At 45.9% G+C, this 27170-nt stretch overlaps 1 protein-coding gene across 1 annotated transcript in view; it reads right to left on the bottom strand.

The window, feature by feature from the left end:
• Nucleotides 1-286: 286 nt before the first annotated feature.
• LOC137416090 (protocadherin Fat 4-like) overlaps nucleotides 287-27170 on the bottom strand; it is a 56874-nt gene continuing 29990 nt past the window's right edge. Inside the window, exons 3-5 of the mRNA XM_068101625.2 lie at nucleotides 8554-8727; nucleotides 2135-5131; nucleotides 287-1528 (exon numbers count right to left, since the gene is read on the bottom strand). Of these exons, the coding sequence (XP_067957726.2) occupies nucleotides 465-1528; nucleotides 2135-5131; nucleotides 8554-8727 (4235 nt within the window). The 3' untranslated portion in view covers nucleotides 287-464. The remainder of the gene's footprint in view (nucleotides 1529-2134; nucleotides 5132-8553; nucleotides 8728-27170) is intronic.

The raw sequence follows: 27170 nt of genomic DNA on the forward strand, positions 1-27170 counted from the left end.
AAACACTATTAAAAAAAGGAAAAAAAGTTAATAAAGCTTTTCTGCTCCTATGAAAGGCTAATGCTTTAAACACGAGGCACACCTCATTTCCCAATTGTGGAATTAATAGACTTTTTTCATTGATAAAATCAATTGTTGCACATTATCATCTGGTTGAATAGACATGTTGTAATCACGGTGAATTCCATCCGCATGCAAAAGCCTATTAAAGGTTTTTTTTTAGGAATATCATGATTAGGCAATGAACATTGCCAACAACCGGCCGTCCAACATGTATGGACACAAACATTGAAGGATTAGGACTCTTGATGTGCATGGGCTCATTCATATAATCATATAACTTGATCCTTCTCTTGTGCTGTCAATACATCATTTTTGCCACTTTGTAAAGAAACAGCTTTGCCATTCAATTGTCACGTTAATGTGCTGTATATACATGGACTGGAAATCCCAAAGGATGAATTTTATTTGCTGGAAGTGACAGCAAAGATGCCACATTCGTAATTGGGCACAGTATTTGATTGCGCCCATCTAAGACGATATGTATGGAAACTCAGAAGTTGGTTCAGGTGGAAGGAATGTAAAAGAAACAATACCTGGATGGTATGGACAATAGCAGGAATTGAAGCAGTATAGCTGAGTACGCAGATCTCCAACTCAAAGTGCTCGTCTCCATCATCGCGGTCGAGAGAGACGGCAGTTTCTAGTCGCCCGTTGTGCCTCTCGAGACGGAAGAGGTGCGCAGACAGCCGGCCGTCAACACTATGAGCAGCAGTCAGGTAATACTCGGTCATGATGGAGGCAGAGCCAGGCCTAACTGTTACCTCGCGCATGATATCACCGGCTCGTGCTCCAGCCTGCTCTGCCAAGAAGATAAGCAGCGTCCCAGCCGGTTGTTCTTCCTGTACGGACGTGTGGAAATGGATGGGAGGGCCGTAGGTCGAGGGGCTCAATATGACTGCAAGGCGGATTTGCGCCGGTGGCATTGAGGGCGAACCTCGGTCCGAGGCCGTGACTTCAACCTCGAGAACCGGCCGTCCAATCTGCAAGGTCGAAGCCATGGTGAGGTGCAATGCACCGGTAAATGAGTCCAAACTAAAATACGCTACATCATCATCTCCAGGAGCTCTGAGGTTGTAGCGAATATCACCGTTGTGACCGGAGTCGGCATCGTGAGCAGAAAGCGCTGCTAGAACGGCACCGGAACGAGCCGCTCGGAGCCGAAACGCTGGAGGTGACACAAAGACCGGTCGGTTGTCATTAACATCGGTGAGAGTAACGGTGATGTTGGTGATCGCCGAAAGCCGAGTGAAAACCTGCAATGCCTGGTCTGTAACACAAACGGTCAGCAAAAAGCTACCGGCCCCACGGCCTTCTCGGTCAAGAGGAGAGGCCACACGAACGATACCAGATATTGGATCGATGGAAAATTTCTTTCCTGGTGGTATCTGTTGGATGAGGCTGTAACGCAGATCTCCGTTGGGGCCTGTGTCAGAGTCTTTAGCCGATACAGCTGCGACCGACATACCTAAACACAAAATCGTGTAGGAGTTAATTTCAAAATCATGACAGACACTCAAATCGAGGCATTTGACTTACAAAATAAATGTAGGTTGGTCATCGCTACCATTTACTATTTTCCTGATATTAACTTTACAATGCGAGGTTTTAAGAGTGAATATCCGATGATCAATTTAAGAAGTGCACACTTATTAAAATATATATATTCAAATGAAACGTCCGGTAAACAACCCCCAAGAGAGCAAGGTTCAAGCAAGTGCACAGGATGGGGAGAATGGGAGTGGTTGGGAAAGTTTGTGAGTACAGGTTGACAAAATAACGTACAATAATTATTGGTAGCGAAAGGACAAAAGTAAGGTGTGAGACGTTAGATGTACCTGCAAAAGGCTGCTATTGGTGTGGCTTTGAGAGAAGAAGAAAAGTGGACATTTTAATTACATGGCCTGAAGAGGTTGTGGGAAAGGTGAAGTCAGGGGGGAAGGAGGGCATAGTAGGTGGTTGGGATTTTTTTTCCATTCATAATGTATTTTGGTGTATGAAGCAAAAAATGTATCATGTGATGAAAAAGCATAACGCTGTGTGGAGTATCTGAAAAATTGCAGAATATACATACCAATGGATGAGTCCTCCGCAATCGAAAATGCCACCTTGCTGCGCAAGAATACAGGGGTGTTGTCATTGACGTCGACTACTCGGACAAGGAGAGAGGCCGTAGCTGTCCGAGATGGCCGCCCGCTGTCCTCAACGATCACTTTCAGGCGATATTCGGTTTGCAATTCAAAATCAAGTGGACGAACTAAGAGGATGTGACCTGTGGCCGAGTCGATATGAAAAAGGTGATGAGCAGGATCTCCCCCTTTGGTTATCAATGTATAACGGAGTTCTCCATTAGTTCCGACATCGCAGTCATGGGCAGTTACAGCCACAACAAGTGACCCGGGCCTCGCGTCCTCCGCTATGTCTGTTGAAAATGAGACTGTCTGGAAAATTGGATCACAGTCATTCTCATCAAGAATCGACATCAAAATCAAGGCTGTGCTCGACAGTTGTGGTTGACCTTGGTCTGCAGCAGACACATTCAGCACGTAGGCCTCAACGACCTCACGGTCCAAGGGCCCTGCCACCTTCACTTGCCCTGTACTTGTGTCTATAGCAAAAGGGGCATGTGCTGGATCTGAAGATGTTATGGAGAATTGTATCACAGCATTGGATCCCATGTCAGCATCACTAGCTGAGAGTCGGGCTACGGGCGTGTCCATTGTTGCTCCTTCAGAAATAGCGACACGGTAAATGTGAAGAGAAAAAACAGGTGAATGATCATTTTTGTCCATAACATGCACGCGAACTCTGGCTTGTCCTTGAAGTGCCTGTGGCCAGCCCCCATCAGTAGCCAGCACAATAAAAGAATAGACTGATGAGTGGGAACCCGCTTCCCGGTCCAATGACCGCTGTGTGCTAAGCAGACCACTATGTATATCTAAGCTGAAGTCAGACTGTAGAGACTCAAGGGTATAGAGCACTTTTCCACCAGCACCTTCATCAGCATCTGTTGCATGGATGCGACCTATCGTAGACCCTGCAAGACCGCCCTCCATCACCTCAAAGTCATATACCGCACTTTCAAAAACAGGTTGATTGTCATTTTCATCAATAACGTGCACATGCACCGTGACCGTAGATGATTGAGATGGTTGTCCTGAATCGTATGCCAGCACACTCAGGTCATATTTTGATTGACGTTCTCGATCCAAAGTGGATCGTATATAAAGCCAGCCATCAGGAAAGAGTCCGATGGGACCACTCCTATCTGATTTGCTTGACAAAGTGAAGAGGACTGGACCGACATCATCAGGATCGGTCGCCCGCACAACCAGAAAGCGGGTATTGATTGCAATGTTCTCTGACACATCAGCCACATAATTTTGCTGCTCAAACATAGGGGGGTGTTCGTTTTTTGTTGGAAGAGACACCTTAAGAGTGAGAATACTTGAAAGTGTGGGTATGCCTTGATCCCTTGCTATAACTTCAACCACCACAGTGCCAGAAACACCAGGCCATCGATGTCCGACCAGTGTGACCAATCCAGTGTTGGCGTCCACGTGGAAAAGTCCACTAGGGTTGTTTTTAAGTGAATAAGAAATGAGACCATTGGGGCCTGGATCTAAATCAGAAGCTGAAGCTCGATAAACAGTACGACCAGGAACAGATTCTCCATCTAGTGCAACGTGATCTTTTGGTAAAATAAATGTTGGTATATGGTCATTTTGGTCAATGATGCTAATGTTGATGCGTGTTTCTCCAGCCGCTAAGCCTCGCCTGGCTACTAATGTGAGTCGATACGTTTCTTGCGCTTCTCGATCAGGTGGCTGAGCTAACAACAACATACCACTGAGGGGATCCACATTGAATACTCCTGTTGGGTCTCCCTTGAAAATATAATATGAAACACCTTCAGGAACACCTGCTGTAAGGCTCACTTGACCCAAGACAGTTCGAACTGGTGCATTTTCAAAAACAGCAAATGCATAGATTGACTGCTTGAAGGTCAGACTGTAATCATGAGCCACAGGGTAGATTATAACCTCAGCGGGTTGTTCAGCATCCCGACCACCCTCATCCCTGGCTGTCACCAGTAATTTATATGTTTTTGAATGATCTAGTGGCTCTCGTAATGATATATGCCCAGTAGCAGTTTCAATTTCAAAGTGTCCACCAACAGGTGCAGATAAGCCATAGAGAACTGTGCCATTACGTCCAGCGTCTGGATCAAAGGCAACAACAGTCATCAAAAATGTCCCACGTGCTGCTCCAGGCTGCACAATGGTAAAGTATGTGCTTGGTCGAAAAACTGGTGCATAATCATTCACATCAGCAATTGTCACACGTAAAAAAGCCTCAGCGGAACGAGATGGCTGGCCTAAGTCCATAGCTGTCACAGTAAGTTCATGGTAGGCTATGTGTTCACGGTCCAACACACGTGTCGTGGTAATCTTACCTGAAGCCTGGTCAATATGAAAGCCTGCATCGCTAGGAATAAGACCATATAAAACAGTGCCATTGAGACCCTTGTCACTGTCATGAGCAATCACCCAAGTTACTACTGTTCCAGCTGGCACATTCTCCTCAACCACAACCTCCCGATTTTCTTCCTCAAAGGTAGGGGAATTGTCATTCAAGTCTTCGACAGTAAGGAGGACAGGAATATAGGCCGAGGGACCACCAGACTGGGCTCGCACACTAACATTCAGCGTAAGCTCAGCAGCAGCTTCACAATCCAATTCCCGTGCTGTTGTCACAAGTCCTGTTGCTCTGTCAACAACAAAGTATCCACCAACTCGACTGTGTCCAGACACAGAATAGTGTAAGGGCCCATCTTCACTATGTGCAGAAACAGCAGCCACAAAACTCCCAATGGGAGCATTCTCTGGGAGACGATTCTTGTACACGGTTTTGGAGAAAGTTGGTGGAGGTCGAAGGGCTTCTTTAGCTGGATCACGCACGATGATGAGGAGATGAGATGATGTAGAGCGAGCCAAGGGTGATCCACGGTCTGAGGCTACCAATGTCAGGTTGTACATCAACTGAGCATCCCGAGAGAATGACTCTGCCACTGCAAAAAATATAATAGAAGAGACAATTACACTCTATTTTTAACTCTGTTTCATTAATCATATCCTATCAATATGCACAAACCCTGGGGATAAAATTAATCTCAAGCGACTGATATACTTCGATCTTTTCTTCACCTGCATGAGATCATGTAATTACCCTGCGCTCACGAAGCGAAAAGCGAAGTTAAGCAATTGGTTACGTACTTGTGCCCAAATGTGTGCCATGTGTCGTACGCTGTACATGCGCCGTGTGCCGTGTCTGTATTTTAAAAATTCATTTTCTCAGCAACCGTTGGTCCGATTGACATGAAAATTTACCGTAGGAGCGCCTCTGCCTGAAGATTTTTTTCCTGATAATTATGACGTCATAGGTGACGTGGTACGGACGCCATCTTGGAAAAACGTTACACCTCTATATCTCCCAAACCACTTAATGGAAAAAATTGAAACATGGCTCATTATCAAGTACACCCCATGGGGAATAAGACTTGTTAATGATGTCATAGGTGCCTCCAATTGACCTCATAATTCGACAAGTACAACGCTTGATTTGATCAGTATGAATTTATTTCTCTACAATTCTTCGACTGATTGACACGAATTTTTCACCAATTGGAGCACCTCCTCCTGCAGAATATTTTAATGATAATTATGACGTCATAGTTCAGTGCGAAGGCGCCATATTTTGATAAAAGTGACATCAGTCACTGGTCTGGCAGCCATATTGGATAAAAAAAAAAACCTTAAAAAAAACAGAAGAGTTGGCTTGCACCAAGTCCTTCTCAAGACTGTGCAGGGTAAGTATTCTATGAATACCATCTCGTTAATTATGTTATTGCCAGACAAATCAGATACTGCCATTCTATACACATGTTATACAGTCGTGGCCAAAAATATTGGCACCCTTGCACTTTTTCTTCAAATAACTCACAATTTTCTCTAAAAAGAAGTTGAAATTGACAAAAGTATTCGTCTCCACAATTCTTTATTTCACTGTTAATATTACAGAACCTTTGTTTTTGATTCAAACTTAATATATCCTTTTAAATCAGAAAATAAAAAGAAATTGCATTGACAAAATTATCGATACCCTAGATTAATATTTGTAGCACACAAAGCCTTTGGACAAAATAACTGCAGTCAAGCGCTTCCTATAGCCATGAATGAGCTTCCTACAACTCTCTACTGTTAGTTTGTCCCACTCTTCTTGTGCAAACGGCTCCAGTTCTCCCAGATTTGAAGAGTGCCTTCTTCCAACTGCTGTTTTCAGATCTCCCCACAGGTGTTCAATGGGATTTCGATCTGGACCCATTGCTGGCCACTTCAGAACAGTCCAGTGTTATTGAACCATTCCTGGGTGCTTTTTGAAGTGTGTTTGGGGACATTTTCCTGCTGCAAGACCCATGACCTTCGACGGAGACCCAGATTTCTGACACTGGGATGAACATTGCGCTCCAAAATGCCTTGGTCATCTTCTGATTTCATGATGCCATGCACACATTCAAGGCACCCAGTGCCAGAGGCAGCACAGCAACCCCAAAACATCACTGAACCTCCTCCATGTTTGACTGTAGAGAAGGTGTTCTGTTCTTTGAAGGCTTCATTTTGTTTTCTTTAAACATAGAGTTGATGTGCTTTACCAATAAGCTCTAATTTGGTTTCATCTGTCCACAGGACATACTCCCAGAAAGATTTTGGCTTGTTCAGGTGTGTTTTGGCAAACTCCAGTTGGGCTTTCTTATGTCTTTCTCTTAGTCTTGGGTCTCCTACCATAGAACCCCCTTTCATCGAGTTGGCGACGGATGGTGCGAATTGAAACTGTCGTACCTTGTGTCTGAATGTCAGCTTGATTCTGATTGGCAATTGATCGAGGTGCTTTCTCCACCATTCGAACAATCCTTCGCTGCAATCTTCGATCAAGTTTTCTATTGCGGCCACATCCAGGGAGGTTGGCTACAGTGCCATGGGCCTTATACTTATACTGCAATACTTTTATATTGCAGGCGCCTGCAACTCACCACAGGTGAGTTCAGTTCCAAAGTAAAGGAGAATCACCTGCTTGAAATCTAATTATTTCCAACAACTTCTAAAAGGTGCCAATAATATTGTCCAGGCCATTTTAGGATTTCTGTGTGGAATAAGCCAAGATTGAGTATCTGTTTCAACTTTTTTTTTGTTCCACTGCAAACCAAAGAAATATATGTGGATACCAAAATATTTTTTATTTGAAACAATTTTCTGGAAGAAATGGTGCATTATATGAAAAAAAGTGCAAGGGTGCCAATATTTTTGGCCACGACTGTATATGAACAACTTTGCAATTTGATAACACAAGTATAATAATTTTTTCTCCAGTACACAAGTCACACAAGTACAAGAAAAGTTTTTGTACAAGTACACAAGTCACACAAGTACAAGAAAAGTTTTTGTACAAGTACACAAGTCACACAAGTGCAAGTAAAGTTTTTTAAATAAGTATACAAGTCACACAAGTACAAGAAAAGTTTTTTATAAGTATACAAGTCACACAAGTACAAGAAAAGTTTTTGTACAAGTACACAAGTCACACAAGTGCAAGTAAAGTTTTTTTTATAAGTATACAAGCCACACAAGTACAAGAAAAGTTTTTTATAAGTATACAAGTCACACAAGTACAAGAAAAGTTTTTTATAAGTATACAAGTCACACAAGTACAAGAAAATAACAATCCCAGTAAACAGGATGCAGGACTTGCACCAAAAGGCTCCCCTTAAAATTTAACTAAAATCAGGAAATGAATGGATTTCGTAGCCTGGAGGGCTGATGCTATACTCAATCGCATATCTATATATATAAAACACAGTGTGTGTGTGTGTGTGTGTGTGTGTGTGTGTGTGTGTGTGTGTGTGTGTGTGTGTGTGTGTGTGTGTGTGTGTGTGTGTGTGTGTGTGTGTGTGTAATGTTACCGATAGACTCCTAAACGGAGAGGCTTACGTGCTTGATATTTGGCATAGACATGGCCATTGAGCGTGGGACGAACATGGCCGAACTCAAAATATTTGACGATCCATATTTTTTATTCATATTTACCTCAGCGCATTTCAGCGCACGGAATCAACGGAATCAGAGCAGGTGGGCGCTGATTCGCTCAGAGCGATCACGTGATGACGCTATGACGCTATGACGCTATGAAAAAAAAAATCGCTATGACGCTATGAAACGCTATGACGCTATGACAAAAAAATCGCTATGACGCTATGAAACGCTATGACGCTATGAACGATATGACGCTATGAAAAAAAAAATCGCTCGCTTTGCCAAGGGGCTTGCCCCCCCCCCCCCCGTTCCCCCTCCCCTCCCCCGCCCGGCAATGCCGGGTACTTCTGCTAGTAAAATATAAAGTTTAAGTTACAGCGAGGTGCAGCCCATTTTGAAGACCTACCTTTAACAAGGCCCAAGCCTTGGACTGCCGGTGAACTCTCCAGCATGAAGTGGGCCCACTCATTACCGCTGGCAATGCTGAGCACGGGACCACGGCCGGGTCCAAAACCGTTGGCCTCATCCGAGTCGACATCTGTGGCCGTGACCAGTGCAACCACTGTGCCAGGCGGAGCTCCTGTAGGATTGTAAAAAAAAAAAAAATTTGAAGATTGAATTAGACAAGGCCGTTGTCCTCATGTTGATGTATGTAAAACATTTCTCTAAACAAAGCCATTCCCTCAAATAAACAAATAAATAACGTTTGCCACGAAGACAATGAAAGTGTAATTTAACAAAGATTGGTGTATTATTGTATTTATTCATTCTTCAACATGGAATAAGCATACCAAAGGATGCAGGGCACACATAAGATTGCTAAATGTTTCAAGAAAAGGTAAAGATAGATGAGAGTCCAGTCATAAGTAAAATGCAGAAACCCATAAACTATCCTTTAAATTTTTCAATGAATTGCAAATTTAGTGGTGTCTCACATCTGTTTATGGTTATAATATAATTCCTTCTTAGCTTCTCGAATAAGCAGTCAGTAGTTTTTACACACACATTTTATATATATATATATATATATATATATATATATATATATAAATAAATAAATATATATATATATATATATATATATATAAATATATATATATATATATATATATATATATATATATATATATATATAAAAATATATAAAAAAAAATATATATATATATATATATATATATATATATAAATATATATATATATATATATATATAAATATAAATATATATATATATATATATATATAAATATATATATATATATATATATATAAATATATATAAATATATATATATATATATATATATATATATATATATATATATATATATATATATATATATATATATATATATGTATCGCTCCCAGCAAGGTGCAGCAGCAGCTGTATGGGACACCTTGCTGGCGGTTCTCCACTGATATGAAGGTCGCATAGTGACTGATATATATATATATAAATATATAAATATAAATATATATAAAAATATAAATAAAAATATAAATATATATAAAAATAAATATAAATATATATAAAAATAAATATAAATATATATAAAAATATAAATATAAATATATAAATATATATATAAATATAAATATAAATAAAAATATAAATATATATAAAAATATAAATTAAAATATTAAATATATATATATATACACATCTCACTATAATTCACCAAATGTCCGTCCATCCGTCCGTCTGTCTGTACCGCTAAAACGGCTGAACCAATCGTAACGATATTTCCTGGAGCAAAATCTGGGATCTCCTGAGGTAAAATAGGGTATATTGTTTTTCCAATTTCAGCTTTGGCCTCCAGCATTTTCAGGTTTGGACTCCCACATAACGTTATTTTCCCGGGTGCCGCATAAACGGCTTTTTTTTTTTTTTTTTTTTGTTGTATACAAGATCGAGGCTCGTGAAAGAGCGAACATTAATCACACAGAAAGACAAACCGACACATAAAACATATAACATCGGGAGCGGTAGACAAGATGGGGAGAGAGGGGGAAGGACACAAACACAACATTTGAGAGCAGGGACCGAGAGACATGGAGACATCGAGAGATCTGAGAGAGGGCGAGGGCTTTGGGGGGGGGGGGGGCATGGGAAGGGGGCGGTGGGAGAGGTATAAAACATATGGACACTGCCAGGACTTCCAGGAAAGAAGTTGGAATTTCAAACAAGGTGGATCTGGGGTGAATTAGCGGGGGTAGAAAAGATCAAGGTTTTGGATGGGGGAAGATAAGAGATGGTGGTGAACAGCTGTTTTAAAGACCTGGAGGGAGGAGTGGGATTGAAGGGAGTGAGGGAGTTTGTTCCAGAGGCGGGAGAAAAGAGGAATGAAAGAGTGAAGGTGAGCAGAGAGCCGAGATTTCGGCAGTTTAACCATCAGAGGGTTGCTAGCAGATCTTGTGCGACCTGTAGGAATATTTGGGGGACAGAGCACAGAGAGAGCTGGGGGTGCAAGGCCGGAGAGGAGTCGGTAGAAGACAGAAAGACCACCTACCTGCCTGCGGTGAGTGAGTGAAAGGCCCTCAGAGATAGCTTCATCGCGGGAGATTCCAATAATTCTGAAAGCTTTGGTTTCAACAGCGTGAAGCCGAGCTAGGTGTGAGGCAGGAGCACCGGCCCATAGGGGAGAACAGTATTCCATTGAGCTGCGGATGAAAGCCTTGTATGTGGTGAGGAGCTCAGGTGTGCCGAGGAAGGACTTCGCACGACGGAGGATGCCCAGTCGGCGACTGGCTTTGGAGGCCAGCTTGGAAATGTGGTTTTCCCAAGAAAGATCATGGCAGATAGTGAGACCCAAAATCTTGAGCGACAGAACTTCTTGGAGAGGATTGTTGAGAAAGTAGATGGGAGGGTTGTCCAGTCGATCTTTTCGGAGAGACATAGTAAGAGTGTGAGATTTGTCAGGATTGAAAGACATGTTCCACTTGTTTGACCAGTCTGTGATTTTGTCCAGGTCTTCAGAGAGTGAGGAGGCAGCAGACTGCCGATCTGAGGGAAGAGGCATGGAGCGGCAGAGAGTGGAGTCATCAGCAAAGAGATAGAGAGGATTTTCGAGAGAGTCAGAGAGATCATTGATGAAGACCAGAAAAAGCACGGGGCCCAGAACACTGCCTTGGGGAACTCCAGCCTGAACAGGAAGAGGAGATGAGAGAAACCCATTCAGGGCCACACGTTGACGACGACTAGAGAGGAAGTCCGCCAGCCATGCGTGGAGATTTCCATGGATACCAAAGGAGGAGAGTTTGGTGAGCAGAGCGGGGTGCCAGACCGTGTCGAAGGCACGTGATATGTCGAGGGAGACAGCTCTAATTTCCTGTTTGGCATTGAGGACCTCCATCCATTGTTGAGACAGCAGAAGCAGCTTGTCCAGAGTAGAGTGACCTGGTCTGAAACCAAATTGATGATCAGAGATCAAGCCATTGGAGAAGAGGAAAGATTTCATATCCGAAGCAATGATGGATTCCATGACTTTGCTGATAATTGGGAGAAGGCTGATTGGTCTGTAGTTGCTAGGATCTGTTTTTGCACCTTTTTTGTGCAAAGCGGTGATGTTGGCTGATTTCCAAGCAGATGGCATTTGACCTTGAGCAAAAGAGAGGGTGAAGAGAACAGAGAGAGGGTGAGATAGAGCAGCAGAGCAGGATTTTAGGACCCGTGGGCTGATGCCGTCGGGTCCAGTTGCAGAATCAGAGTCGAGGGTTGACAGAAACTTTTCCACCTTGTCAGGAGGAAAGGACACGGAGTCCAGGAGCAGCAGGGTACGACTGGGTATGGTGGGTACAGAGAGGGATGGGTTTGGGACACAAGATTTAGAGGCAAACACAGAGTTGAGGCATTCAGCTTTTTCACGTGCGGAGTCAGCTGTGTAGCCGTTTGAGGTAAGGGAGGGGATGGAGGGGGAACAAACACCAGAAACGGATTTGACCAGACGCCACCAGGATTTGGAAGAGGGAGACAGATAAGAGAGTTCGGTCTTGAGAACGGAGAGATATTGTTTCCTGGCTCTCCTGAGGGTGGACACACACTTGTTTCGGGCTTTGTGAAAGAAAATGAGATTTCCTTCCGTTGGATTTGCTTTCCAGGAGACGAAGGCAAGTTGTTTCTGGGCAACAGCCTCACCACAAGATACCGTGTACCATGGATGGGAGGAAGGGTATGACAACTGAAGACGAGATGGGATAAATCTGTGCATGAGAGAGAGCAATTTACTTTGGAAGAATTCCCAGGATGAGTTGATGTCAGAGGTGGTAGAGATGGGAGACCAGTCCAGATGATTGATGGCTGCTTGAAGACCGTGCCAGTTGGCCTCAGTGAAATGCCAGACTCGTCGACGCTGAGCAGGCTCCCTGAGGATGGTCAGAGAGATGTCCACTTTAACAAGGACATGATCAGATGATCCGATCGGAGCAGAAGAAGAGCAGCAGACATTTTCAGGGAAGTTAGTCATAACCAAGTCCAGAAGAGAAGATGTTCCGTTGACTGAGATCCGGGTCGGGAAATTGACAGATTGTGTCAGTCCCAGTGAGTCGCAGAAGTCCTTTGCTGAGGAGCCATGGCTGGTGAGACAGGTACCCACACCCAGCCAACTGGCATGATGACAGTTGAAATCACCACATATGAGGAAGAGAGAGTTGGGATGAGTAGATAGAAGTTGGTCCATATCATCAGACAGCGAGATGTAGATGGAGTTATCACTGTTTGGTGGACGGTACAACACACATATGAACAAGAGGTGGGAGTGAAGGGGAAGCCGTAGCCAGAGGTATTCCTGGGGGTGAGGTGGAGAGAGTGCAGTGCAGGGCGAGTGAGGAAGAGAGTTTTTGATAAAGATAGCAACCCCGCCTCCAGGACGAGGCTCAGGTCTATCATACCGGAGGAGGGAGTAGCCCGGGAGAGATACTATGGAATCAGAGACATCATAAAGGAGGAAAGTTTCTGTTAAGCAGATCACGTCTGGTTTGACAGAAGCAACCTGTATGGAGAGATCAGTTAAGTTTGAACGAAGGCGCCGGATGTTGAGGTCCATACCGTTAATGAAGAGGAAGGGGGAGCATCAGATACAGAACAGGGGGGAGGAGGGGTAGGGTAAGATGTGGAAGAGGTGGAAGAGGTAGGGAGAGCTGTTGAAGGTGTGTCAGAGATTTCAGAATAGCTCGGAGAAAGGGAAGGATGGGGCGGACAAAAGGTTTGATGGTGATTGGGTGAGCCACAATGAGGTGTTATTTGAGAAGGGGGAAGAGCGAGGCAGAAGGTTGGGGGAGATGGAGGTGAGAGTTTGAAGGGGGAAGAAGCGGGGAGGACGCTTTGAGGAGGGGGAGTGAGAGGGGGGAAATTGAGAAGCAATGAGGGTGGGGAGATTTGAAGGGGAGGGGTGATGGGGAAGATTTGGAGGGGAGGGGTGATGGGGAAGATTTGGAGGGGAGGGGTTATGGGGAAGATTTGGAGGGGAGGGGTGAGATTGGATTTTTGAAAGTGTACGATTTATGGGAAACGAACATTTATTGCAAAATGAGTTTCTTGTGACCTTCGAGTTAAAAATACGTTTAAGGACGCTGGATGGAGGATGGAGTGCAGGAGAGTTTAGGGAATGTAGAAAAAAGGCACTATAGGAGATGGATATTTTTTTTGGGATGAATTGATTTGGTGAGCAAGTCGAAAGCAGCCTTTTAAAGAAGAAGAAGAAAAAGGTGTTATAAAATATGACGGAATACATAACTTGAGGGGAAAGTGTAAACATTGAAGGTTAATGAGTGAAAACTATCTGGGGAAAACTATCTGGGGAACGGCTGCACCGTTCGCGGCACAGCTGCACCGATCGGACTCGGTGACCTCGGACAAAGACCTTTTATAAGGACATGGGTTGAATCCCTGCTTGAGAGAATGCCAATCCCCTCCCCGCCATCACGCTCGTCTCTCCAACTCACAAACCCATGACATTTGCGGAAAAGACGACCCAAAACCAATTATCTTTTTTTGATTCGTATATAAACATCATTACAAGTAAATAATGACCTCGGCCAAAGTTCAAACGACGTGAGTTTAATCTCTACATGAGAGAATTCCATATAGCTATTCGGGTGGTGTATACGCTAACAGATCGCTGTCTCCATCAATCTTTCCAAGGCCGTAACACCTTTCGGCTCAAAATCCTTTTAACTGTTGACTTGGTAGTTTTCACAATGAAGGAACCATGAACAATGTTGTTAAAAGTTTATTTTGTGATTAATTTGTGATTGGAGTTATGTTGTTTGCAATGAAAAAAGAGATATTGAGTTCAAGTAAATGACGACATGCCGTGATGGTTTCTACTTTCTAAACGTGAACTTCGCGGATCGCCATATGCAGATTCGCCACGAACCCACGATCGACGTTTCCATACGTGAACGTACTCATTTGTTTGCGAACGGGTACGTTTTTCATGGAAGTGCTTCACGAACTTGCTGTCCATGTCTGACGTGTGACTGAGGGTGCTTCAGGAATGTGGAAGTTATTGGTTTCATGCTTTAGCATTTGCCGTATCTGCATTGCCTGTTTGCTTCTGGCCTCCCACCCGTGCGTAGCACGGGTATCTCACTAGTATATATAAATATAAATATATATAAGTGTGTGTGATGTTGATGGCTGTTGGTGGAAATGGATACTATAACAGGTCATGGTACTACATCTGGTTTCACGTTCTGACGTGAGGTTTTTTTTTTTTACATCCTGAAAGGAGGTGACTCATGTTTTCAGTTTATACCTTGCAGAACCTACTCCTGTCCAATTGACCGAGTCCTGCCATCTTCTTAAAGCCATTCATATATATATATATATATATATATATATATATATATATATATATATATATATATATATATATATATATATATATATATATATATATATATATATACATACAGTGGGGAGAACAAGTATTTGATACACTGCCGATTTTGCAGGTTTTCCCACTTACAAAGCACGTAAAGGTCTGTAATTTTTATCATAGGTACACTTCAACTGTGGAAGACGGAATCTAAAACAAAAATCCTGAAAATCACATTGTATGATTTTTAAGTAATTAATTTGCATTTTATTGCATGAAATAAGTATTTGATCACCTACCAACCAGTAAGAATTCCGGCTCTCACAGACCTGTTAGTTTTTTCTTTAAGAAGCCCTCCCATTCTCCACTCATTACCTGTATTAACTCACCTGTTTGAACTCGTTATCTGCATAAAAGACGTCTCCAGACCGTCTCCGACCACAAAGACCGCAAAGACCGACCGCAAAGCCGTCTCCAGACCTGTCCACACTCAATCAGACTCCAACCTCTCCACAATGGGCAAGACCAGAGAGCTGTCTAAGGACATCAGGGACAAATTTGTAGACTTGCACAAGGCTGGGATGGGCTACAGGACAATAGGCAAGCAGCTTGGTGAGAAGGCAACAACTGTTGGCGCAATTATTAGAAAATGGAAGAAGTTCAAGATGACAGTCAATCTCCCTCGGTCTGGGGCTCCATGCAAGATCTCACCTCGTGGAGCCTCAATGATCATGAGAAAGGTGAGGGATCAGCCCAGTACTACACGGCAGGACCTGGTCAATGACCTGAAGAGAGCTGGGACCACAGTATCAAAGAAAACCATAAGTAACACACTACGCCGTCATGGATTAAAATCCTGCAGCGCACGCAAGGTCCCTCTGCTCAAGCCAGCGCATGTCCAGGCCCGTCTGAAGTTTGCCAATGACCATCTGGATGATCCAGAGGAGGAATGGGAGAAGGTCATGTGGTCTGATGAGACCAAAATAGAGCTTTTTGGTTTAAACTCCACTCGCCGTGTTTGGAGGAAGAAGAAGGATGAGTACAACCCCAAGAACACCATCCCAACCGTGAAGCATGGAGGTGGAAACATCATTCTTTGGGGATGCTTTTCTGCAAAGGGGACAGGCTTTTCTGCAAAGGGGACAGGACGACTGCACCGTATTGAGGGGAGGATGGATGGGGCCATGTATCGCGAGATCTTGGCCAACAATCTCCTTCCCTCAATAAGAGCATTGAAGATGGGGCGTGGCTGGGTCTTCCAGCATGACAACAACCCGAAACACACAGCCAGGGCAACTAAGGAGTGGCTCCGTACGAAGCATCTCAAGGTCCTGGAGTGGCCTAGCCAGTCTCCAGACCTGAACCCAATAGAAAATCTTTGGAGGGAGCTGAAAGTCTGTGTTGCGCAGCGACAGCCCCGAAACCTGAAGGATCTCGTGAAGATCTGTATGGAGGAGTGGGCCAAAATCCATGCTGCAGTGTGTGCAAACCTGGTTAAGAACTACAGGAAACGTCTGATCTCTGTAATTGCAAACAAAGGTTTCTGTACCAAATATTAAGTTCTGTTTTTCTGATGTATCAAATACTTATTTCATGCAATAAAATGCAAATTAATTACTTAAAAATCATACAATGTGATTTTCAGGATTTTTGTTTTAGATTCCGTCTTCCACAGTTGAAGTGTACCTATGATAAAAATTACAGACCTTGTCGTGCTTTGTAAGTGGGAAAACCTGCAAAATCGGCAGTGTATCAAATACTTGTTCTCCCCACTGTATATATATATATATATATATATATATATATATATATATATATATATATAGTATATATATATATATATATATAAATAGATATATATTGTTACGGATCTCAGAGACGGCACTACCCTTAGCAAGGGGGGGTTAATCCCCTTGGCCTGTTAAGCTGGCCGGCTCTGGTCCTGGTACTTATACGCTCTTCTGCGGGGTGAAATTGGTCAGGGTTATTGGTCAAGGTGTTCTCCCGAATACCTTTACCAATCCCTCCACAAAACAGGGAGACAAGTACCCGCTCGAACCACGGACAAGATGGTGTTTGCCGAGCGGTTTAGCAATCCGCAGCTCGAGCAATTAACAACGAACTAACCCGACTCCGAGCGTTGGCCAAAATCGCGCCACAGGTATTCAATCAGGGAAAACGCTAAAGCGACCGGATGAGAGGAAAACCCAAAGAATAAGAAGGAACAGGTGTAATTTATTAATTATGTACAAAACCAAAGAAGAAGAGGAAACGAAAGTAATATACAGAACGAAGAAGAAGAAGATACACAGGGCAGCCTTAAACAGTCTTATATTACCAACGCCCAGGACAGACAAACAGACTTCCACGAAAGGGGATGGCAGGCAGGAATGACTGGAAGAAGGAGAAGGTCCAGGTGGACAGCAGGGCTGGAAGGTTTGGGCAGAGGCACAGCAAGGAGGTCCGCTCCAGGTCCACGCTCCGGGCTGGAAGCGAACAGCCAGCGGCAGCTTCACGTTTTCGTTCTCTCTGTCAGGCTTTTCGAAGCAGCGTGTCAAAGAGCTCCGTGCAGCTTCGTCTCTCCCAGCCAGACCTCACCACGCGCCGTCTCCAACCCAAGTCGATTCTCGTTTATCTCCGTTCATCATCGTCAAAAGGCTTCGCGGTCACGCTTATATTATATGCCTCTAAAATCAATGCGCGCTTCATAGAGCCACACCCGTGATGGTACCTCGCCAGCCCTGGTTGGTCGGTAAGGGCTTGCTGACTCCACCTCCGATGACGAGTCGATTAGCCACACCTTGTTCTGGCGGCTCCGCCCCCTCCTTCCTCGGTTTGACCGCATGGCTAATGGCGGTTTGGGGCCAACAACCGCATCAAGGCAAGGAGCAGCGAACGCTGCTCAACCGTTACTTTGCGGAGACGCGGGTGAGGCGATTGGGGAAATTGAAAGGGGCCTATCTTATTTGATTAATGCAACGCAGAAATCAACTTTTGGGAATAGATCCTTAACTGAAACACATAATAATGAAATAACTAGAGAGAGGTCCTATGGTTCGCTACGTGTTGTACATGGACTAACTCGGGTGCGATTTTAACAAGCCAATTGATGGGGATATTTACAGGGGAACATTTATAAGGGAAACATTTACTAAAATTTACTAGTGTAGGTTCTAAAAACCATAACACAGCACCCGTTTTTCCTCTAGGGTCGTCCCGACCTGAAATAACTTTACTTAATGTGACACTCAGGTGTAGTGGCCCTCTACTATTAACCTTACCCTTGAGTGCGACAGTTTTAAAACAACTACGTATGTCCCGCCTGCTACGTTGCATCCTACCTAACAGACTCACACCCACAGAATAACCGAATTGTGGAATGGTCTTCAAACTATACATTTAACCGGTGGGGAGCATTATTTACAAAACGCTAATTTGTATTTACACTGCAAACCCAGGACCTGTCATTTTGGGAGACAAAAAGAAAGATGTTTTGAAAAGAGGAAGAGCATGCACTGCACTGCACCGATACACCATACTCAAATGCCCGGGGATGCACAATTGATATTGCAGTGCACCCCCGAGCACAAGAGCATCACAAAGCACCAAAGCACCAATCAGCACCAATAAAACACACAAAGCACCATCCAGTGCTCATTGCACACATAAAAACAACACAAACTGTTGACCTTTCTTCTTGTTTCTTGCTTCCCCTGCTCTGCTGGTCCGATGTTTCTTGCTGTTGTCCTTTCTTGTGGCTTGCTGCCTATTTGCAAATAATAAAAAGGCACACAACACGTCCATTTTTATTTAGGGCCCACAGGGGCCAACTATGGGTGGTCCACCTGTATGGCAAAAGGCGCCACCTCACCGTGGTCTGCAAGCAAAGAACTCTCTCTGGCCATCATGGCCGGTCCCAGCAGAGGGGTCAGGCCCCAACACGTGGGGTCCATCTGTGTGTGGTGCTTGGCCACAAAAACGTGTGGTCCATAAAGTGGTGCTCGGCCGCAAGTCGTGCAGTCCATAAGGTGGTGTATCGATCCAGGCAGGCTGTTCAGCGGCGGCTCGGGCACACAAGTGCGGCTACCTGCGCACTCCCCCCCCCGGACCCAAAAGAAACAAGCCATGAGTGGGGAAGGAAAGGCCACAGCAAGCATCGGAGCAAGGTCACAAGGGTACACATCAATACAAGGTAATGCAGAGGTGAGGTGCGCATGGTAGCGAGCGGAGAAAGCTCGTCCCTATCGTACGTCACCACCCCTCCTCCCCCCTCCCCCCCCCCCCGTCACATACTCTACCCTTGCCCTTACCCCGTATTTACACAAAACTCTACACATTTACAAATTCGTCACTATTGTCCTGTCTTCCCCATATCTCCCCTGTATACCAAATTCGTCAATTTCTCAAATTTGCCATCAAGCCCAATTTCTCATCAATTCCTCATAAGGAGGAAGAGATGGAACAACCAGCACAATGTCACCCCCACGTCATGATGCGTCTCACCATTCCAAAACATTTGGAACAACAAAAAAAAACATGGTGTGGAGTCATATCACCTTGGGTGAGTGGCTGCAGGGGTGCAAAGGGATTTCCATCCAAACTATCCTCTAAATGACTTTAACACTTTTACTCTACCCGGGGTCTTTCCCTGCGAAACCATTGGCCATCTTACATTAGAAGGTTCTTAGAACCGAACTCCCATTGACCAAACTGTTGTGCTCACCAATTTGGGGTCTCACACCCCCGATTCAACTCCCTGTGCCTTCGCACAATTTCCGGGCTGGGTCGTGTGGCTCACCAGCAGGTCTACTCACCTGCACACCTCCGCCACTGTAGTTGCCTCCGAGCTTACCTGCTCCTTTCCCTAACCTATCTACCTGGGGAAGGCCCTCTGGCGCTCTCCCCACTCGGTGCCCTCTCTGGCACTGGGCTACCCGGGTCCGTCCTCCGGATCCTAGGGCCCCACTGGACAACTCTACTGGCTCCCAGAGCTACCTGCGGCCTCACCTGGCCGACATCCTAACAGTGGCGGAGTGCCCATTTAACCATACACACACTAACAGGGCACACGCCCAGCCATTTCCACTTCACTAATGCACACATCCAAACACCATTCTACCACATGCACCACAGATGCCAATATGCAACCACAATTTACCTACTCCCTCTACCTACTTTTAAACTACCCTCCCCGGGTACTCGTGAAAGGGGTCCATCTTCCCCATCCACCATTTTCGCACTAACCACTCCACTCCACATATTCCACACTACTCACTCCACACCATCCATTCCATACTCCATTCCATTTATTCCATACTCCCTTCATTCCATGCTCCATTCCATTTATCCACACTCCCTTCATTCCATGCTCCATTCACCCGTGCTTCACCTGCACTTGCTCACTCACCTGGTGCTCACACACACCTGGTGGCTCTTGCACCCGTCTTTCCTCCCAGGCTCATTCACTCAATACAACTCGCAATCGCACTTTTCACAATACTCTGCTCAATGTACAATCATGCCAATCATCACGCTCACCACAAAGAGCTTCCATACCCAGTCCTCATTCACCTGTACTTTCATCACAAACACATAGCATCATCGAAGCTGACTACCCCCATTCTGAAACTCGCGCTTCCCAGTCGCCCCTTATACTATTGCGCTCCCACGTCATTATAATCCACTAATCTGCTACGTCCCCTCTACAGGTACATGTCGCTGCTTAACTCTACAGTTACCTATGGTCATCTTTCTAAATTCTATCATTTTATCCTAACCCTCCCAGGCTAGTTTGCACAGCCAAAACCCCATAACTATTGCTCATGTGCCCGGGTGGATGGGAGTGATGGTGGATTTACCATCCCTCTACATCAGGCATCTCTCATTATCAATTTTGCCCATCCAATTTTTTCCAATCAAATTTGCCAATCATTTTTACCCATCAAATTTGCCCATCCAATTTGCCAATCAAATTCACTACTACCAAATGTCCATTAACTTGAGCCTCGGTGCGTCGTTACATTTTCAAAGCTCGGCTTCGCAAAGCCGAGCGATGAATGCGGGTGGTTTGGTCGCCTGCAGGTTGGGTCCGTCCGGCACTCGGTTCAGGGGAGGAGGTTTGGTTGGGCCAAGGTTTAAAGCACCATCCCGGCGTGGGGCCTTTTGGTCTCCTGCCCTATGGCCCAATCCTGCCTGGCCGGAACGCCGCCACCACCAGGGGGCGCCATTCCGATCCCTCCTACCTTCCCTCGTACCGGGCCGGTCGCCTTGCCCGGCAAAGCGCGGACGCGACCGTGCAGGGCAGGGCCCGGCGCGGATCGTGCACGACGCTCCGAACAGGAGCGACGCTGCACCGATCCCCGCCGGCTCCCACAATACACACAGCCCGGCACGGACCGAGAGCTCGCATCGGCTAAACGTCGGTCTAACCGCTATCCCGTTTAACGTCGATTGCTCCCTGTACATTCTCACACCACTCGTTCCGTTCGTTGCTCATACATCCCATACTCTCCGTCAATTCCACCACCGCACTCTGTTACACACCACTCGCTGTCTGCACACTCCATAACACACCTTGGCGCACACTCGTCGTTCGCACACTTCATCAACACACCTCCTCGCGCCCACTCCACGGTCACATCCTCTGTGACAACCATGGGTGTGCACTCTTTTGCACACCCAATCACGCGCTTCACCACCAACTCAGGTGTGCATTCCCGCACACGCTCAACCATTCCAAGTGCATTCTTCCTCACTCGCCACAACCAACTCGCACTATGTGTCAATCTAACCACCACACTCTGTCGTGCATTCACTCTCACCCTCGACAGCACACTCACTCCTCGGCGCACACTTTTTCCTCACACACCCCTCCGTTCCACACCTCAAGCGTGCACTCTCCCCCGTTACATACTCCGTAACCACCACGGGCGTGCACTCTTCCGTTACATCCCCTGTAACACTCCCCATCACGCGCTCCGATGCGCCCCCAAGCACACGCGCCACAACCAACTCAGGTGTGCCTCCCCACACCCGCTCCTCATCCATCTCACTCTCCGTGTCACTCTCATCACACATACACTCCGACGTGCACTCTCCCTCGCTCTTGGAAACACACTCGCGCTCCGACGCCATTCATACACGCGCGCCGTTCCCATCCATAACGCGCACCACGGACATTTTACGAGCGCCCGGGTTACGCCTGCATCCCAAGCACGCAAAAATTCTTTTTGCACCAAACACAGGCCGACTCACCTGGGCGCTTCCTCTTCTTCGTTCCAACACCACCTGCAAACTTTCATTGGTGTTAATAAGCACAGCATCATGATGCGAATCCAGACTTTGTGCATTTTCCATTTCTCCCTGCCACGAGTGCTTTTCTACATCTGCGGTCTCTCCAATTCCAATTTCCACTACTGCTTCGATTGATTCGGACTTAATTTCTTTTTCCAGCCCAACGACCGCTGGCTCTATTAAAATTTCCTTTTCTAATTCGGCGGTCGCCGGCTTCCCCATACCCCGGGTCGCGATTTCTATACCCGTCCAGTTACCTGCGCCTTGCTCCAACTCGCTTCTCCCGCGCTCCTCAAGCCACGTTACCCCGTCGTGCACCCGTATGCCTTTCCCGTTCAACATGCGATCCATGCTCTCCCCACATTTTTGTATGCTCTCACCCATTCTGTCCCCAAATTTACTTAGTCGCTCCAATTTGCTGTCTAACTTCCCAATTTGGTCATTGGTACCCCTTGCTTCGTCCCTCATTTCTCCCATATCCTTCCTCAATCCCCCAAATTGGTTTCCCATTTCCTTTCTCAGCATCGCGGTGAATTGCGTCACGAAGTCCTCCACATCAAAGCCCGCTGGTACAACGGGCGCGGCTCTCACCGCCACGTGCGAGGCGCCATTTTGTGCTCCGGCGACCTCGTGCGAGGCGCCGCCATCTTGTGCGCCTGCAACCCCCGCGACCGCACCCTCATTTCTCTCCTCCTCCCTGGGGTTCTGGAATGCCTCTAACCCCTCTTCTATCTGCCCCACCGGCATCCGACCCCCTTGATCATCCATGGCACGACTTTAAAATTGACATTCCTTTTTTTTTTAAATTAAAAAAATTAAAATTCCTGACACCAATTGTTATGGATCTCAGACGGCACTCCCCTTAGCAAGGGGGGGTTAATCCCCTTGGCCTGTTAAGCTGACCGTCTCTGGTCCTGGTACTTATAACGCTCTTCTGCAGGGTGAAATTGGTCAGGGTTATTGGTCAAGGTGTTCTCCCGAATACCTTTACCAATCCCTCTGCAAAACAGGGAGACAAGTACCGCTCGAACCACGGACAAGATGGTATTTGCCGAGCGGTTTAGCAATCCGCAGCTCGAGCCATGAACAATTAACTAAACCGACTCCGATCGTTGGCCAAAATCGCGCCACAGGTATTCAATCAGGGAAAACACTAAAGCGACCGGATGAGAGGAAAACCCAAAGAATAAGAAGGAACAGGTGTAATTTATTAATTATGTACAAAACCAAAGAAGAAGAGGAAACGAAAGTAATATACAGAACGAAGAAGAAGAAGCTACACAGCGCAGCCTTAAACAGTCTTATATTACCAATGCCCAGGACAGACAAACAGACTTACACAAAAGGGGATGGCAGGCAGGCTTGACTGGAAGAAGGAGAAGGTCCAGGTAGGACAGCAGGGCTGGAAGGTTCGGGCAGAGGCACAGAAAGGAGGTCCGCTCCAGGTCCACGCTCCGGGCTGGAAGCGAACAGCCAGCGGCAGCTTCACGTATTCGTTCTCTCGGTAGGGCTTTTCGAAGCAGCTTGTCAAAGAGCTCTGCACAGCTTCGTCTCTCCCAGCCAGACCTCACCACGCGCCGTCTCCAACCCAAGTCGATTCTCGTTTATCTCCGTTCATCCCCGTTCATCATCGTCAAAAGGCTTCGCGCTCGCGCTTATATTACGTGCCTCTAAAATCAATGCGCGCTTCATAGAGCCATGCCCGTGATGGTACCTCGCCAGCCCTGGTTGGTCGGTAAGGGTTTGCTGACTCCACCTCCGATGACGAGTCGACGTGCCACACCTTGTTCTGGCGGCTCCGCCCCCTCCTTCCTCGGTTTGACCGCATGGCTAATGGTGGTTTGGGGCCAACAACCGCATCAAGGCAAGGAGCAGCGAACGCTGCTCGACCGTTACTTTGTGGAGACGTGGGTGATGCAATTGGGGAAATTGAAAGGGGCCTATCTTATTTGATTAATGCAATGCAGATTCAACTATTGGGAACAGATCCTTAACTGAAACACATAATAATGAAAAAACTAGAGAGAGGTCCTATGGTTCGCTACGTGTTGTACATGGACTAACTAGGGTGCGATCTTCAACAAGCCAATTGATGGGGATATTTACAGGGGAACATTTATAAGGGAAACATTTTCTAAAATTTACTAGTGAAGGTTCTAAAAACCATAACAATATACACACTTGGCATTTAATATGGATTTTTTTTTTTGTGGGGGTGAACTTACTTTTTCAATATGTCTTAGAACCAAAAGTTCATTGGAATTATGTTGAAATTATTCTAGATTTTGTTAATGTGACCTTTAAAAGAAACAAAAACCACATTTGACATTTCGAAACAAATAAATTGATCCTTGAAAGTGATGTAAACTATATCAAACTCAATTCATGGACACTACTGTGTTAAACTTCTGTACGTTTTCCAGAAGTATCTCTTTATTTTGCACATTAGCCAAAAAATTTTTAGAACAAAAACAAAAGTTAAATTACGACTGGGATTACGGACAGTAAAATTACAGTTCAGTACTTCGTGTAACACCCACGAGCATTCAGGAGAGCACGTACACGTTGAGGCATGCTGTTCACGAGATTTGCCAAGGTTTGGACAGGAATCGCTTGCCATGCAGTGACAATAGCCTGCTGCAATTCACGCACAGAGGTCGGCTGCTGGTCCAAGTGGTCGATTTGATGCGTTAATTCTGCCCACAAGTTCTCTATCGGATTCATATCCGGGGACATGGCAGGCCATCCATATGCTCTACACCACGGTCAGCAAGAAAGTGTTGGATCATGCGGGCACGATGAGGCCGTGCATTGTCATCTTGGAAGACAAAGTTTCCTCGAAAGGCTGCACGAGCAAATGGAAGCAATGTTTCTTCCAGAATGGCCCTGTGCTTGAACTGGTTCAGGTTTCCATTCAGAACAACCAGGTCAGTTTTGCCCCCTGCATGAAAAGCAGCCCAAACAGTCACCCCACCACCTCCAGCTTGGACTCTTGGCACTATACAATCTTTGTTGTAGTCTTCATGCACTTGTCTGCACACTCGGACGCGGCCATCTTGACGATAGACCAGAAATCTAGACTCGTCACTGAAGATCACGTGATTCCAGTGTCCTGGCTGCCATTGACGGTGCTCTCTGGCCCACTGCAATCGGCGCTGGCGGTGTTGTCTGGTCAGGCGTGGCTTTCTCAGGGGATGCCTGGCACGATAGCCTGCTTGAACCAGTCGTTGGTTGACTAGCCTTCTGGATACAGGCACATTTGTCACTTGCTGCCACTCAGCCCTAAGCCGATTAGCTGACTTGGTACGGCCATTGCGGACTAACCGGTGCAGCTGGCGATCATCCCTCCTTGTGGTTCTGCGGGGACGTCCTGGCCTCGCTATTGGAGTAGGGACACCCCTCTGAGCATTTCGTTTCAGGATCTTTGACACCTGACCTTGAGTGATGCCATACTGCCGCGCAATAGCACGCTGTTTCATGCCGTAATTTCGTAAAGCCACCACTCCATGACAAACAGCATTGTCGAGTTGACGGACCATCTCCAGAGGAAGCGGCAATAACTTTTGGAGACGTGCAGCAGTTGCTTTCCACTAATACAGAACGCAACAACCCTTGTATACCCGACTGTGAAGCCAATCATCAAATGCACCTGTCCGTACATTTTGCCATGCCACCTGTGATATAATCCTGTTGTTGACTTCTTGCTGCGACAGACAATCAGTGACATGGTTCTTTTAACAAATAAATCACCAAAGTGTAAAAGAAACTCACGAGATTGATATACTGAGTTAAGAAAGTAAACCCAAGTCAAGAAAAAAAAAAATTCCATGTTAAATGCCAAGTCTTGAAGAGGGGGGAGGAGGCGTGGGAAGGGGGGGGGGGGGAGGGAGAAGTATAAAACACAAGGACGCCAAGGACTTCCAGTACAGAAGTTGGTATTTCAAAAAAGTGGAATTGGGGTGAAATTAGCGGGGGTAGAAAAGATCAAGGTTTTGGATGGGGGAAGATAAGAGATGGTGGTGAACAGCTGTTTTAAAGACCTGGAGGGTGGAGTGGGATTGAAGAGAGTGAGGGAGTTTGTTCCAGAGGTGGGAGAAAAGAGGAATGAAGGAGTGAAGGTGAGCAGAGAGTCTTGATTTTGGCAGTTTGACCATAAGAGGGTTGCAGGCAGATCTTGTGCGACCTGTAGGAATATTTGCGGGACAGAGCCCAGAGAGAGCTTGGGGGGCAAGGCCAGAGAGGAGTCGGTAGAAGACGGAAAGACCACCAACCTGCCTGCGGTGAGTGAGTGAGAGGCCCGTGGAGTTAGCTTCATCGCGGGAGATTCCAATGATTCTGAATGCTTTGGTTTCAACAGCGTGACGACGAGCTAGGTGTGAGGCAGGAGCACCAGACCAGAGGGGAGAGCAGTATTCCATTGAGCTGCGGATGAAAGCCTTGTATGTGGTGAGGAGCTCAGGTGTGCCAAGGAAGGACTTCGCACGACGGAGGATGCCCAGTCGGCGACTGGCTTTGGAGGCCAGATTTGAAATGTGGTTTTCCCAGGAAAGATCATGGCAGATAGTGAGACCCAAAAGCTTGAGTGACAGAACTTCTTGGAGAGGATTATTCAGAAAGTGGATGGGAGGGTTGTCCAGTCGGTCTTTTCGGAGAGACATCGTAAGAGTGTGAGATTTGTCAGGATTGAAAGACATGTTCCACTTGTTTGCCCAGTCTGTGATTTTGTCCAGGTCTGCAGAGAGTGAGGAGGCTGCAGACTGCCGATCTGAGGGATGAAGAATGGAGCGACAGAGAGTAGAGTCATCAGCAAAGAGATACAGAGGATTTTCAAGAGAGTCAGAGAGATCATTGATGAAGACCAGAAAAAGCACAGGGCCCAAAACACTGCCTTGTGGAACTCCAGCCTGAACAGGAA

This window comes from Myxine glutinosa, chromosome 4 (assembly GCF_964187855.1).
Source record: "Myxine glutinosa chromosome 4, kmMyxGlut1.1, whole genome shotgun sequence".
In the NCBI taxonomy this organism is placed as follows: domain Eukaryota; kingdom Metazoa; phylum Chordata; class Myxini; order Myxiniformes; family Myxinidae; genus Myxine; species Myxine glutinosa.